Raw genomic sequence first — 17,215 nt, forward strand, 5'->3', positions numbered from 1 at the left:
AAGAACTAAATAAAGCTGGGATGCTTTGATTGACTGTGTTTATTCCACAGCTTTTGAAGATCCTGATAGTGCCGTTGATGACCGAGATAGTGACTATCGCAGTGAGACCAGCAATAGCATCCCACCTCCTTACCATACGACTTCCCAGCCCAACGCTTCTGTGCACCAGTTCCCTGTGCCAGTGCGACTGCCACAGCAGCTGCTACTTCAGGGCAATTCCCGAGATTCCTGCAATGACTCTATGCAAAGTTATGATCTTGATTATCCAGAGCGGCGGGCCCTCAGGTGGGTATTAGAAACAAAGCACTTTCTCTTCCTGGTATGTAGTTTCCAAGATGCAACTGACAGTATTTGGATGCTTTAAGTTGAGGTGGTACTGGAATTTTAACAGTATGATAGACCAGGCTACAGCCATTTTGTATAGATTCCCAGTCTTCTTTTTTCTCTTCTGTACATTTCTGTCATTAATATTTCTCTTTATGATCAGTGATTCTCAACTGGTGAGAGCAGGCAAACTTGGGGTGGTTGACTGAAAAAAACCAGCTCATGCCTCTGCCCAGACCAGTGATGCTGATACACTGTTCACCACAATTAAAAAAAAGAAAATCACAGATGTTAAATGTTTGGGTCATCCTTCCTACCTAAATATTTCCCTGGGAACTTCAGATGATCTCTTCATAGCAGATTCAGTACTTTTGCTGTAATTTTAGAAAAATTTTAAATATATAAAACATTGACATGGTTAAAAAAGTGTTAAGGTACAATATAGCATTACAGCGAAGAATGTCCCACCCGCACCTGTCCTCCTCCACTCTCTCCCCTTCCTATCTCCTAGTTCTCACACCACCCTTGTTTGTTTCTTATGTGCCCTTCCATAGACTACTGTCATATAATTTATGAGAATAAAAACAAATATATACATATATGCTCCTCTTTCTTGCCCCACTTTAAAAAATAATTCAAACAAAACTTGGAAAAATATTACATTAACACCCATATTCATGTTGCCTAGATTCATCAGTTGTGTTAACATTCTGGCACATTTACTTTTTATTTCATTCTCTCTTAGATTGTGTCATTATTCTGTTTCCCCAACATTTTATCCATTGATTTTAGCAACCATTGATGATCCTTGCTTGAATCAATTATTGGTTGGAGGTTAATACTTGAAAAACCATTCCAGTTTAGCTCATACTTTTGGTTGCTAAAATTCACCATACCATAACATGATATCATTTCTTTTTGCTCATTTTACCAAACTGGTGAATATCTATCCTGACCCTCAGATGGTTGCCTACCTGTTAGACAACATCCTGTCTCAGTTTACTATCATCTCTGAAAATATTTTCAATGAATTTTTCCACATATCAACCATCACATAGAATTTTTACTGTTCATAATCTGATTCTAAAGAAGAAACATGCCAGGAATCCTACTGTAGTTGGTCTCTACTCCTTGCTGGTTTATTAGCTGAATATTTGTATTTTTTATTTATTTGATTTTAGTTGTTTATATTGTCCTGCTTTAAGGGAAAAAAAAATAGCAAAAAACCCACTACTTTTGGCTCTCTTTTCCCTCTGTATTTATAAGCATTAGATGTATAGGCCAGCAGTAAGAGTGGCACATCAACCTAAATGACTACATACTCTTCTAGAGCACTGCATTTTACCCAATTATTACCCTATTACTATTTTGGTGATTTTCTGGGCTACTGCTATAATAATACTTAGAAGGGCATTAGTGATACACTTTTTTTTTTTTTTAAGATTTTTATTTATTTATTTGACAGAGAGAGACAGCCAGCGAGAGAGGGAACACAAGTAGGGGGAGTGGGAGAGGAAGAAGCAGGCTCATAGCGGAGGAGCCTGATGTGGGGCTCAATCCCAGAACGCTGGGATCACGCCCTGAGCCGAAGGCAGATGCTTAACGACTGCACCACCCAGGTGCCCCAGTGATACACTTTAAAGTGTAAATTTTTTGCTAAAAAATTTTTAATTGATCCCATATAAATTTGATTTTACTGTATCAGTATATGAAATGAGGTTAAAGAGTGAGTATTTTTTCATCTCCAGCAGAGGAAAAAATTACAATTATTTATTTATTTGAAAGAGAGCGTGTGAACAAGAGAGAGCACGAGGTGGGGAGGGGTAGATGGAGAGGAAGAAGTAGACTCCCCACTGAGCAGGGAGCCTGAAGCGGGGCTCCATCCCAAGATCCTGGGATCATGACTTGAGCCAAAGGCAGACACTTAACCTACAGACCCACACAGGCACCCCAAAAATTACATGATTTTTAAGTAACCTTTTATCATTGACATTCTTAACTTAAATTTTGAAATGATTTATCCTTCAAAAAGTTTTGAAGATATTTTATCACTAGCATTGATTTTTAAACTTCTCTCTTTACTGTAGGTACCAAGTTGTTGGAGATGGTCTAAGTCCTTAAGTTACACAGTGTTTTAGGAAGAACATTTAAAATCCTAAGGGAACAAACATGTTCTTAGTATCTGCTGGTAAATTAGAAGTGTGAATATAAATAGCTTCATTCACTACAACAATGGCTATCTATTCATTTAAGTTGAAGTATAAAGAGTTCTAGGCTAGAGTTAGTTTAGTTTGAGTTTTTGAAGATACTGGACAATAATGAAATTGCATGTAAAAAAATAGATTGGATTTCTTTGCCCAACCAAATGGGCTTTTGCCTAATGAATCCAGAATAACTGGAAACTTACATAAATTATGTAAAAATACATAATTTGAGGTTTGACAGTAGAGTTGGACTTTGTTAGATATATTGTCAAAGTGTCTGTAGTGTTGAGAGGGGTCAAAAGAATATCTCTTGAAGTTTATTATCAATATCTCTTCAAGTCTCTCTGGAAGACTTTTAGTGACTAAGTGACCAGTATGATCTTGTTTCTGTTTCCTAAATAAATACAATTGGCTGTTAAATCTGTACAAGAACATACTGAGCTGATAAGCTCCTAGTCTGCAGGTCCTCTGTATACCCCTACTTGAGTACATAGGAAGCAAACAGTTTCTAATCTTACTGAAAGAAAGGTCAGGTATCTTATGGTATTTATTGACTTAAGTTGGAATGTAGCTTCTAGTGTTAAAATCAGTATAGGGAAAGATATTCATTTCACTGTGATCCTCAATGCATATATAGCTTTTAGGTTTGACAAATTATAATGCTTTAAATAATTGTTCTTGTCGGTACTGTAACAAGGTTTGACTTCTGATAGTCAAAGATTATTTTTATTATGTATATATATTTTTCTTTTTAAAGATTTATCTATTGATGAGAGAGAGAGAGGGGAAGAGAATCTCAAGCAGATCTGTGCTGAGCTCAGAGCCCAACTTGGGGCTCAATCTCATGACTCTGAGATCATGACCTGAGCCAAAATCAAGAGTTGGATGCTTAACCAACTAAGCCACCCATCTACCCCTGTATTTTTTTCTTTTTTTTGAAGAAATATGTTTGACCATATTCTTGGCTATACTGCGTCAAATAATAACTTTCAGCAAGTTAACAGCTTGACTTTTCGGACCCAATTAAACCTAGTTAATCAACAAATTTAGGTTTCTTGAAATCCCTTGAATATTTAATAGTTCTAAGCTTGGGCATTGCAAATACATTCTAAATATTGAGGAAACATGTTCATTTTGATTGTTTCTTTCTTAGAAAATAAAAGGATCCTAAAAAGCTCCTGGTAGCAAGTACCTACGGTTATTACTATAGCTATTCTTTTTCTGATGTGGAAAAACTATTTGACTAAGTTGCTTTAATACTGATTTAAGAACATACAGATTTCTTTATCATATTTTTTCAGTCTGAATGGTTTTTATCATATTGACAATTTTATTTTAATTTTCTCATTTAATTGACAAATTTATTTTAATTTAGAACGTGCACTAAATTTTATGTTTCTTCCTTTTCCCTGTTTCTTCTCTTTTCTTTGCCTTACTATTCCTCCAATTTTATCCCTTTACATCAGACAAGGTTTGCAGGCCAAAAATGACAAAATTAGGATTATTTCAGCTTTCTCTGATGTTGACTATGAAGAGCAAGAAAGTATGTATGAGGAGATAGAGGGGAAAGTATCACAAGAGTTTCTAGAAAGCAGTAACATAAACTTAAAGGAAGCAGAAGTAAAAGAAATTAGAACTCTTTCAAAAACTGATAAATATTACAGCCAACAAGAACAACCGAAGTATAAGAATTGGAAAAAGATACCATCTCAGGGTCAAGAATCTGAATATTCTACTGCCTTTAATCTTGACCTTAAGTTTGAAACATCTGTGTTCTCCAGATATCCTCAAAAATACGATACAATAGATAGGAGAAGGAAAAACAAACCCTTACACCATCATTTTGGAGACAGTGAAACAAGACAGTATGGTGATAGATCAGGAACTAAGACTAACTTCAAAAGTACATATCCTAACACTGAAAATTGTAATATTTGCGACATTGAAAAGGAGAAACAAAATTATCCAATTTTGCGCCCTTACAGAAATGGTTTTGTGGTTAAGAGTGGCATGTGGACCACTAAGTTGCAAAATCATGATTATGATCTTTCTGGTTGTTTTAAGAACTGTGAAAAGTCATCTGGCTTAAACCAGCATGTCACTAATTCCACTCCATTAGATATTCTTGAAGATTCTACTAGCAGTACTTCTGATGAACTTCTGAGTTCTCCTCTTACTGATAAACAGGAAGGTTTACTGTCACCAACAAGTCATCCATCCAATGTCCATCATATTGAAGGCTTACCTGAAGAATATCATGTAACAAGTCCAGCATTCTCATTACCAAGGGTGAATTGTGATGCAAACACACTTGGAGATCTATCTAGGTGCCCCATGGAAGAGATGTCCCTTTCCTCTTTTGAGGAACCCAAGAAGGACTATGTTGATACAATGGATGAGCTTCAGTGTTTGGTAGAAACAGTGTCAGAATATTTGGCAGAGAAGGAAGAAGAGATTAATAGATTTGGTTCCCTTTCAAAAACTAAAACATCACTTAAACACAACAGTACTGTTGATAATGCAGAACAGAGAATGCTTGGGGATCAATTACCACCTTCAGCCATTATCAAGAATGACAAGGACAAGGCCGTCTCTTTCCCTGAGCTGAATGGAGTGAAATGTGCTGTTGGTTCTTTGTTCAGTTCACTCACAGAAAAAGTGGGTTCAGGCACAAAGCATCTAACAACCTCTGTGGAAAAGCTGGTTTCTTTAGTTCCAGAGAAAACAGAAACTCTTAATCAAATAGAGACAATTAATTCAGGATCTAAACCCAGCGCCAAGTCAGTACTGGGGAAGGATCTTTCCATGCAGTCTCCATTATCCTCTCAAGTAGTTGATAATAAGGATTTTGGCAGAAATGACAAAACCTCTGAAAATGAGCACACAGGTAGTAAAACTGGAAATTTAAGCTCACAGGATGTAACAGAGACTATTGGAAGGGACTCCACTCCACAGAGTCAGAGTTCAGTTATAAAGTCTGTTTTTAGCATGCTAAATCCATTAAAGATCTTTTCAGAAAAGGATGAAACCAAAAAGGATGATGTCCGGAACAAGCCAACAAGAAAGGAAAACTTTATTGCGTGTAGATCAGAGTCAAATCAAAGGGAAGACACTCTTGGCAATAACAGTAGTATCATCACTTTAGATAGGAATGATGGAGAAACTACAAGCTCAGCCCAAATGCCCACAAATGAGGATTTGTTGTTGTCTTCCCAAGTGGCCAATGAATCTTCAAACTTAGGCGATTCTGCAAATAAAAAAGATGATATTGAGAGTCTCTTGGAAAGAAAACCCTGTACAGATCTGTCTCTGTTACCAGATCAATCAAAAATATGTGCTAAAGACACTCCAGGACAACCTTGTATAACTGGCAGGAGAACTGCAAATGAAGAGTCTTCTTCAAAGCCATTAGAGGGGGACAAAGTTACTAGTGATGATGATTTTCTTGAGCCACTCAGAAAATCATTTAGCCAGTTTTTGCTCACTTCACCTGAGACCTGTTCAAAGGAAACTTTATCAGAATCTATGAAAATTCACCAGTTGGAGGAGGATGGGTGGGAGGGGGACCCTAAGAAAGATGGACATTCCTTTTCCTTTAGAGGAAAACTACATATTCCATTTTTCAGAGTTCTTAGTCATTCTGAAAAGCAGCAGGATTTAAGAGAGAAAGGAAGCATTTTTCCTTTGTTTAAACTTCCTTTCAGTGACAGCTGTGTCACTGTCAGTGACCAGAGTTTTCCTGACTCAGCAGTAACCATTGATGAAGAGATCCAAAGAAACTGCCATGAAAATGCCAAACTTAGTTTAGTAAAATCTAGTTCAGTTCCAAATATTCATAATAATTTAGGGAAATTTGATGATACAGAAACATTTAATAAAAATGACCAAATAAATTGTCCTGAAGATGACACACTTAAAATAAAGTCTAATTCAGCTCCAGTTATTAATAATGATCTTGGGGAATTTGGGAATATAGAGAAATTAAATTCAAGTGACAATAAAGCAGTAGATAACTGTCAGAGAGATACCTCAGCCATCCTTGGAGTTGTGTCCAAAGAATATATTCCTTCAGATACTTCAGAAGAAAGTAAGACTCTTACACAAATGGCATCTTTAACAGTATCAGACTGTTCATTAGCATTTACTTCTACCATTTCAAAATCCACCTTGGTTAATGAAATTAATGAAGACAGACTTGTAGATAAATATTCCAAGAAAAGAACCCAAGGAGGCATCCTTTCTGGTCTGTTTAACAGGTTTTCTTCTCTTGAAAATTTGTCTAGTCAACAAGAATTAAATTTGAAGAGTGATAATTCTCATAAGAATAATACCCCAGGCTTACTCTCTGGAATATTTAACCTGATATCCAATAACAGTGTGACTGATTGTAAACCAGATGAAGCAAAGTCCATGTCTTTAGGCAACATAAAAAGTTTGAATGGAAATAAACATTTATCCTTGGATGAGATCCCTGTTACTTCATGTATGACTTCTGAAAACCAGAAGAACCATGTTGAAAAGGAAGAAACATCTGGCTTCATAAAAAGCTTTTTATCTTTACCTAAAGAAGATATACCATTATCTGATGCTTGGGTTGATAATCGTCATTGCCCTCCTACATGGAAAAACCAGCAAAAAGAAAAGAATTGCCCCTCTTCTGAGAACAGGGTATTTCATTGTGCTCCAGGTGCTCAGCAGGGCCTCTTAGAGAAATCCTTGACTGAGAGGCTGACACCACACCATGTTCTTAAGGCGAAAATACATGAAAATTCAAACAAGTTAAATCCGCCTATGTTAAATACTAACATTCTTAATATATCAAACCACTATCAGGCTTTAGAAGAGATGAATAATCCTTTCTGTTATGAATGGAACTCTGATATAAAAGATTTCTCCAAAAATTCCAGAAAACTTCAGCCAGTTTATTTTATGTTGAATCAAAGTACATTCCCATCAGGTGATATTTTCTTGTGGCCTGACTCAGAAAATTCAGCAATAAATTTTTGCCAAAAGGATCAAAATGCAAATGTCTTGGAGCGGAAAACAAATCCGAACAGTGTCATTTGGCATGATTTACCATATGAATCATTGGACCAATTAGCATTTAATGTAGATAACTTATTAAGAAGTGATACGTGGGCAGCTCACTCATTATACGGAAATTCTTATTTTCCAATTAATGAGACTAAGAGTTCACTAGAAGAATTGCCCATTGACTTAAGTTGTTCATCAGGTTATGAGAAGACTACATATTCCATACTTGATCAAGAATTATTAAGAATGGATGAAAACTTTGTTTTTTCAAGTGTTGGTTATGAATACCAGGAATGGTTGTCATGTCTTGAAAGCGGAGTGTGGTGGCCATCAGAAGATGGAGATTATGGATATTATGTGTTCCATGATGGTCAGTATATGTATTATCTCCTCACTGATTCAACTGGGCAGTATGCATATTTATTCATACCTGATTGTTCTTATCAAGAGGATTTGAATTGTTTACAGACAAATGATCTGTCAAGTATTATGTTGGATGACAGCATTATTTCTGCCTATAGTTTTAAGGAAGATGAATTATTCTGGTGTGTTGAAGAGGAACCAATTGATGACCCTCTTGATTTATCTGTAGTTTTGCCAAGAAGTGAGGGACCAGTGTATCTAAATTTAGAAACTTTTTCACAAGTACTTGAAGAGTCAAGTTGTGACCAAAAGGATCAACCTTTAGATTTTTCAGGCTATAATCTTCAGAAATTTAAAGGAAATTTTGGATCTTATGAAGAAAGGGTGTGTGGTTCTGAAGACTTTGAGTATATATTGGATCTCAGAAATAAGTCCCAAACTATTGGAAATCGCAACTTAAATAAAAATCATTTTATAGAAGGAGATAAGAACCTGTCTCTAGCAAAGGATTCATCAGTTTACTCTTCTGGTTTACATTGGGTTCAGTCTTCTGAAGAAGCTACCTCTTTGGTTCATCCTGAAAATATGACTAACAGTCCACAGCAAACAGGAGAAATGTCATTGAACAACGTGACTTCATTATTTTCTGCTTTAGTTGGAAATACTTTGTATTTTGTTGAGAATGAATCCTTAGAGTCTTTGGTCATGAAGAAAATGGATCAGCATTCAGACTTAGCAGAGCTCACAAATGATGGTCTTCAGTCATTAATCTTGAATAAACAATTAGAGAGCAACTCCCAAGATAAAGAAGAAAGTCTTCTCAAGAAGGGTTTAGAAAGACAAATAGTATCCAATGTTCAGCAACCAGAATTTACTGAAAGAATGAAGCAGGAATTCCCTTTAAATAAAAGTTTTCGTGCGAAAAAACAAAGTTTGTTAAAATCTGTTATCCAGGTAAGCCAAACAACTGCTCAGGCTAAATCAGGTGTAGAAGATAATGAAATCATTACGGTTGACTCTGTTTCAGTTCCTCTTGCATCACAGTTTAGTAGGGATGAACCTAAGAACTGTGAGCTTCCTCCGGACCAGTCTTCCAAAGAGTCTGAGAGAACATTATTTAAAAGTGCATTGAAACTCTTTGGTCGGGGAGAAGACTCTTCAGTAAGTACCGTATCAAATGGAAAACAGGCATCTGGATTTTTGAACCTCTTTAAAACCCAGGTGAATAAAGAAGGACCACCAAATTTAGAAAAGAATGGTGATAAAAATAGAAAGATACCTTCTCAGCAAAAGAATGAATCTCCTGGTGTCTCAAGTTTTTTTGGTACCATTGGGGATTTATTTAAAACCAATGCATCTTCTATACAGACAACTGAAAATATGTCTGTTTCTTCATTGGTTGATAAGGATGAAGTCAAACCAAGTCCTGATCCTGCACAGCTAATTAGCCAGGATGTTGGGAACTTTTCTGCTACACCAGTTGCCTCTAAAAGGAAGGTTCGAATTAGGAGTCTGAACAAGCAGATTACTATTGATGACAGTGGGCTAAAAGAACCATTGACTAGGGATATACAGAGTAATAATTTGACTGAAAAAGAGGTACCTTTCAGAGACCACCTAATCCAGCAATCACCAAATCAGTCTTTCTCAGCAAATTGTCTTGAAGAGTATTCCAGAGATTCTTCAATAGAAACTAGTGGTGTGTCTACAGTGACAGAAGTTTCAAGAAGTAATAAATTATCTTTTGATATTCCAAGCCTGAGAAATTCAAAGGAACAAGATCATTTTTCCAACCCACACTGGAGTTTTTCAACTCCCACAACCTCTCCATCTCAACCAGAGTTGCCCACCAAAAAGAGTATATTTTCTTTCCTGACTGGATCTGAAAAATCTGAGAACAGAGCCTCTGCTACTCTACCAAGAACCAAATCTCAAGCAGAAGGGCTATTTACACTTCCTTCCTTTTTTTCTACTACTAACTCAAGCAGCAAGAAGAATGTCTCTCATAATAGCTCTTTTAGTTTCTTCAACTTATCCTTTTTGGATGGAAAGCAGCAGACTCCTGAGGAAAAACACAGCCTTTCAACTGTTGCTCCAGTGACTTCCCAGCCCTGTAAGAAACCAAGTGTTTTTGTAGACATAGGTGGCACAATGACTGGAGAAGGTTCCAGTGGCAATAGAGATAGCATGGTCCAGCAGGTAGTTCATGAAGAGCAAATGGCTCCTGGTGTTTCCATTAGCAACACCATTGAGGTTACTTCCCTTACAGGTGAGCTCAATGTAGAGAAGGACTATCAGGGAAAACTAGATTCTAGTAATGGACTAGGGACATCTTTAGCAGATTTCCAGATGAATCAGTTGCAAAATGACGTAGTTCCTCATTCACCAGAATTTCAGGCACAGACTGAAACACTGCTCATTGGTCCAGAGACCCTTGGGGTAGCTCCTTATGAAGAAGAGCCTTTCGTACAGGAAGCCTTCCCTAGTGGCTCATTGGCCAAGTCTTTTTCACATGATAGTCATTTGACTGAAAGGCTCAACAATTCAGACACTTGTACTAACCACCACCAAAATGAAAGATTTACTAGTGACCCCTTAAACTTGCCATTAGAAAAGGCCCCTGATGATGTCTTAACACAGATCCTGGAGCCAACCTCTCCCTCTGTGGAGCCAGGGTGTACAAGGCACCGCCAGAGCCAAGAGGCAGATAAAGAGGAAGACAAATCAATGTTGGGCTCTTCAGTAGAGGTGCTTTCAGGATTTACTGGTGACCCCTTAAACTTGCCATTAGAAAAGGCCCCTGATGATGTCTTAACACAGATCCCGGAGCCAACCTCTCCCTCTGTGGAGCCAGGGTGTACAAGGCACCTCCAGAGCCAAGAGGCAGATAAAGAGGAAGACAAATCAATGTTGGGCTCTTCAGTAGAGGTGCTTTCAGGATTTGTGACAAAAGTGAAATCTTTCTCTGGGTGCTTAATTGAACCTCCCAAAACTTTCTCTGGACTTTTCTCCCCTCCTAAACCACCAAAGAAAAACTCCTTTTTCTCTCTTTCTTCTGGTACATCATCTCAGTCCCTCAAAGGTGAGTTACTTGGAATTTTTAAAAGTCCCAAACCAGAGACATACAAACAAGAATCACCTATCCCAGCTACTGCATGGCCTCAAAATGGTAGTTGTAGAGATACTGTGGAATCAGTACCTCCAGAAAATTTGTGGAGAGAAGCTTCCTCTCCAGCACTCAATTCAGAATCTACTCTCAGTGACTGTACAGTGACTGTAGTTAGTGCAAAGTCAGACTCAGAGACCCTGACAGATGATACTAAACTAACAACTGAAATGGAAAACAATAATATTCCTGACCATATTCTAGAACCCCAAGATTCTGAAACAATTGGGGCTGTACCTTCTGTTTCAGGGGACGATACTGGGCAAGGAGTATTGTCTCTGAGTGATGAAGGAGACATGGGATTGTTGCAGGGCACAGACACAGAGGCATCATTGGAAGCAGAGCATATTCCATTGCCATCACATTTGGATTCAGATCCTACCTGTATTGCCAAAGAGTTTCCTCCTCCGGTTCAGCCACCTATTCCTCTTGAAGCAAAGCCAGCTATGCAGTCTGCCTCTGCAAACCAAGACTTGGAACTACAGGCAACCAGTTCACTGGAAACCAGTACTCCACTGTTCAGTGAGGCAAGTGTTGGCCAGAGTGCCACACCAGAAACCCAAGGATACCTTTCTCACCCTGTGCTGGAGGAACCTGCGCTTTGTGCCAAAGAAAGTTATGGGAAACTTGATACCCAGAAAGATCTATCTGCAGTCGCCCAGGAAACAGAGCAGCCAAGATCTCATTTTGAGATCCCAAACATGACCAATTGGCCAAAACTCCATTTCCCATCCTCTGTCACTGACTCTGGGAAACCACTGAGCTCTTTCTTTTCCCCATCTCCTTCCTCTGGCGATAGAGCAGCAGAGCCTGTTTTAATGGTCAGTTTTAAAAAGTTGTCAACTCTATTTGAGGGAGGTAGTGAGGGGAAAGGGAGTATAATGGCAAGTGATCTAAAACTAAGGTTTGGAAAGAAGCTGGATCTTTCATTCACATGGCCAAAAGAGAACAAAGGGGGCCCTGAACAAACACCTGCAGAATCCTCTTCTCCAGCTTTGGTTATCAACAGTGCTCAGGACTTTAATGCTAGGGAGGCTGACAAAGCTTTAGAGTCTTCTCAAATGTCTGAGGCTAGTGCTGAGCCAGCTGCTCAACCCTCTGGGACCTCTGAGCAGCAGGAGACCAGGCCAAGTACATGTGCTCATGAGCTTTCGGGGCCTGGAGAAATGGAAGACCAGCAGGAAGTTTCAGCATCAGGAGAACAGTGGGGTTCCAAAGGCAAGCTTTCTAGCTCCACCTATCCTTCAGGAAGTCATAAGGAAGAACACAGCACTGTCACCGAGGTACTTCACCAGCCGGAAACACAAAAGGAGGAGGTGATGCCTGCTAGCACTGACTCTCTTTCAAATGTACAGCAGCCAGTTACTCTCCATGGCATCAAGGAACCAAAGACCAACAAAAGGTTGTTCTCAACCTAAGCATCATAAATGATTTTAAGGAATTGACCATTTATGATGCAGTGACTTAGTTGTAGTTTAATGGTAGCCTGCTTTTAATTTTTCCTATGTCTTTCCTAACATCTGAGCTTCATGTTAACTAGGGGTTAAGTTACAAGAAATAATGTGTGGGTCTTTTCATCCTCTCCCCTCTCTCTAGTGCCAAATGTAATTCATTTATTGGGGTAAGAACTTACTGCTAAAAGAAAGGCTGAGCCCTGGGATTTACTCACTCTGGTTTGCTGTGCCTTGTGTAAAGCAGAATGGAGAATGGAGGGCAGGAAGAGGCAGAAAGTAGTAGTGTGGCATGTATTAATTACAACCACATGCTAGGCTAGGATGCTTCCTTGGGCCTTCAGCACTTATATCTGTACTAGCTGGGAAGAGATCTACTGTGCTTTGCTTGTCCAAGTCTTCTAAGATGCTTTCTCCAGTGGCAATGAGGTTATTAAGTAAAATGCAAGATGCAAAGGTTGAGATAATTTATATTCTATATCCTATTCCACATGGATTTGCATAGCTTCTTCCAGTCTTTGCCTTTTCATACCCTTAAGACTGGTGTCTGGTAAGTGCTTTGAGTAAAGTGTCATAGGAGCTTAAGGCTGTCATTTGCTGTAGTTCTTTATTCTGGAGCGTTGTACAGGGTCCATGTGGAAAAAAGATCCTGTTATTTTCCCTAAGAAGAAGCACCATATATAGTACAGCTTAAGAATGCTCCCCAAACCTGTCCAAAGGGGCTGGTTTTAGAGATGGTGTGTGTGTGTGTACATGTGTGTTAGGAACTGTCCACCACAGTGACCTGGTACCTGTCCTGCTGCCATGGGACAAAGGATCAGAAATTAGCCTGAAAAGACCAGGTAATCAGGAGGAACTGTAGGGAATATATCCCTGGGAAACAAAATAACGATTTATCTTCATTTAGCCAAGGGTAAACATAAGCCCTTTAGTTAAAGGCTTGACTCTGTGGCAAGGAAATTCTTTGTCCTTTTGCATGGAGGCTTTCTAGCAGGTTACTGGAAGTGAAAGGGGGGCCCCTGACTTAGGATGGAACTATCCATATGAGCTGGGATAGATCTTATAGATCATCACCTGAAACCTCTATCTGAAGTAGAACTTACTGCCTTAAATTCAGTATACGGCTCAAGGGAGTAACTTGTGGCTGCTGCTCTTCTTTCTAATCATGATTCACTGCCACTTTCTCTGCTATAGGTGCTGTCTATCGTAGCAGGGGAACAAATTTCCTTTCTGGGTATGGAAATTCAGGTATTGAGAAAGGGTTGGGCTGGCCGCTCTTCAATTATAGAAATGCATTAGTATGGTCCTGACCCAGATCCTGCAGTTGGATTTTGTCCACTTTATCCCAAACAAGCCATGTCCTGAGAGCAGCTCAGTTACAGGTACGCAAGTTCATCTTTGGGACATTCCCTATGCTGCCAGGGGTATCACTGTAACGTTCATGTTGATGAGACCATTCCCCAGAGGAATTTTTTTGGTCATAGATTTCATATCCTAATGGTTTCCATTACCTCATCATGCAGATAGCTGAGAGGTAATTGAAGGAACATCTCTAACCTCCTTTGCTCATCCTAAGGAACAGACATTCAAGTTTAAAATTGTAGAGGAAGAAAAGGGGACATCAATTTAGTAAATAATAGAAAAGGGGAGTAGAGTTCCTCCATTTTACTTTATGAAAATTAGAAAACTTTAATCACAGCCACTGGACAAGTTTCTTTAGAAGTCTGAGTAAAGAATATTAGGTGTAAACAGAGGCTACTTTTATATTTAATAATTCTTAATAATTAAGGTTAAGCCCCTACTTATAAAAATCACTTTAAGGTAAAGTATGCTTCAAAGTCTGTCACAGGTTGAGGTTAAATGCTATTAGAGAACCCAGCATATTGTATGGTTTTTCCTTTGTGCTTCTGCTGATTAGAAACTAGTTCTTCTAGATTGTGAAGTTTGGTCCTATCTTCCCAGGAGCCTCCTATTTGTGATTCTTGCCACTGAAAAAATCATTATTTCTGAATTTATCCATTACTTTTGTCCTGGTCCCTAGTTTGCATGTATGTACTCATCTGTCTTCCTCTCATTCTCACAGCCCCACCAGCAGTAGTAGGTATGGCTCCTCCTGTAATGTGAGTCAAGGAAGCTCTCAGTTGAGTGAACTAGACCAGTGTCACGAACAAGATGATGACCATCGGGAGAGGGACTCGATTCATTCATGCCACAGCTCTGGCAGCTTCTCCAGAGACGGCCAAGTGGGTTTTGGAGAACAAGAGAAAGCCATGGAGGTGACAAGTGAAGAAGAGAAGGGGAGAGCATGTGAACCCAGGGAGAGGAAAGAAGATGACACAATCCATCCTCCCCCAGATCTGGTGCTACACAAAGACCACATCCTAGGCCCCCAGGAGAGGTAGGTGATGGATGCCTTGAGGAGTTCATGTGGTTTCCTCAGTACCTGCCTGTGGTATTTCTGGGTGCAAGTGCTTTTCATTTGTTTCCCTGCAGGTTGGTATGGTAATGATCCAGGATACTGAGGTTTAGCTCTTTGCTGCTTCCTTTGATTTTTGGTATAATTCCCTAAATATTTTGAGGATCTCTGAAGAACACTTGGGTTCTTTGTAGTTAGCTGCATTGTACCAGGCCTTCTTGAATCTGTAGTTATTGGCCTACTAATTGACATATATATGGTAGCCTCTAAGTCTGGAACTGATCCAAGTCCTACAGCTTACTTCATTAAAAGGAGCTGCTTTGGATGAAATAGGCTTCCCAGCCTATTAAAGTTTAAACTTCTTATGTGAACGTTGTTTTGTTTTGTTTTGTTTTTTTTCCTGGTTGAGAAAACCAGGACAGAGTTAAGAAAGAATTAGTCTGAAAGCCAGATCTCACTCACCCTTCTGCTTTCCCAGGGTCTAGCTGTGTGTCTGGAATTAATTGGTACCCATAAGAAGAAAAATTTTAAACTTGTCTTTTTAACAGTCTCATTATAAAGCTTAGTACAATATTTGAGTGTTATTGTTATTGAGCTGAATTGGTCAGTAGATTTGCTGATAGGTTGGGTCAGAGTGTGATTTTTCAGTCTTGGCACTACTGACATTTGGGACCAGATAACTGTTATGAGGAGCTGTTGTGGGCATTGGGGAATGTATGGTGGCATCCCTGGCCTCTGTACTACATGCCAATAGCAACCATCAGTTGTGACAGCCAGAAATGTCTCCAGATGTTGTCAGATTTCCCATGGGGGGCAAAACTGCCCCCAGTTGAAAACCACTGGGTTAGAGTGATAAGGGCTAGGTATGACTTGGATTCTCGAATTTCAAGGTCTAAAGATAAAGCCGCTCACCACAAGGTCAGAGCCGTGAGTGCAGTTATAAGTGGTAAAAGTTTGAAGAATTGTTGGTGTATCTACTCCAACACTGAAGATATAAACTTATTTTCTTTTCTCCTTACTTTTTCCTGATTTTTAGTCATCTCTGGTAGCTCATCTAAAAGATAAGACATCCAAGAGGTGTGGTTGATGACTGACTGAAAAATGGCTCTTTGTAGACCTTAGAATGGCAGTTGCTATTGTCTGGGTAAAGTTCTTGGTAGAGCAGCAGAAGTGCCCAGCACGAGTATTTGTCCTTCTGTACTGGCTGTGTCCTTTCAGATCCTAGTTCTGCAAGTGAAGTCCGGTTCTGCCTTGGTCAGCGGTGCCCACAATGTCTTAAAACAGTTGATCCACTTAGATGGCATCAGAGCTTGGCCTATATTTCAGATATCTAGATGGTGGATGGTTGTTTGCTGCCTTGGCATTAGACCTCAGTGGGAGAGAGGAGAAGCATTGTCACCAAGTATTCCATAGTTAAGAATCTAGATGATGAATTTGTTCTAATACAGCATGGTGTTTCTGTCCCGAAACTCCTTTGTTAGTTACATTTATTGTTGTTTCATTGAGGGGTGTCCCTCAGGCTGCTCAAGGAACAAGACCATGGTAGGAAAAGGACTGTGCTTTTTTCCTTAGCATTTGTGTTGTAGTCTAGGAATTGGTAAGCCTTCCAAAATTCTTAGTGGAGCAGGAAGAGTTTGCAGGAACAAAATTCTGCCGTAAGGTTGGATGATATGTAGAACACCCAGGGAAGACTGGTGGTCTTGAGAGGTAGGGTGCAAGGATTAGTCCACATGTCTGTGTAGTTTTTGTGCTAACATTGACTCAGGGCCCTTGCCATTGCTTTTACTGGAATACTGAAACCTAACTGTCCCAGTGAGTTGGCTCATTGGGTGAGTGAAAAATGGGGAAAGAAGAGAGGGAATGGATAAAAAGCTAAAAGGAGCTGTCATTTTAGAGAGGATTTTTTTCCCACTTGGCTATTTAAGACTATGCTGTTTAGTGGCCTGACTCATGAAATAAGTCTAGGCATGACTACAAACCATTTTACTTTAGATATTTGGCAGTTTGCCTTGAGTGGTCACCCTGTGGCCTGGGCTATTTTTAAGAAACATTCTTTTCTTTGTTACAAGTTTTCCTGAGGAGAATGCTTCTTCGCCATTTACCCAAGCCAGAGCACACTGGATCCGAGCAGTTACCAAGGTTCGACTCCGGCTGCAGGAGGTAGGAAATCTGTTTTTCTAGTACTAGTTGGGACAGTTTTTCCTTTGAAATTTGGAGACATATGGTGCTGAAGAAGCAGTCAGTGATTAGTCATCTT

At 39.2% G+C, this 17,215-nt stretch overlaps 1 protein-coding gene across 14 annotated transcripts in view; it reads left to right on the forward strand.

Moving 5' to 3' along the window:
• The window catches only part of UNC13B (unc-13 homolog B), a 233,148-nt gene that overhangs the window by 128,313 nt on the left and 87,620 nt on the right, over window positions 1-17,215 (forward strand). For 10 of the 14 annotated variants that reach the window (XM_057313559.1, XM_057313558.1, XM_057313560.1 and 7 more), the window contains 3 exons: window positions 51-285; window positions 14,626-14,940; window positions 17,028-17,118. In XM_057313559.1, the coding sequence (XP_057169542.1) occupies window positions 51-285; window positions 14,626-14,940; window positions 17,028-17,118 (641 nt within the window). The other 4 variants (XM_057313553.1, XM_057313554.1, XM_057313555.1 and 1 more) reach the window with 1 other exon arrangement.

Source organism: Ursus arctos, unplaced genomic scaffold, assembly GCF_023065955.2.
Source record: "Ursus arctos isolate Adak ecotype North America unplaced genomic scaffold, UrsArc2.0 scaffold_18, whole genome shotgun sequence".
Classification (NCBI taxonomy): Eukaryota; Metazoa; Chordata; class Mammalia; order Carnivora; family Ursidae; genus Ursus; species Ursus arctos.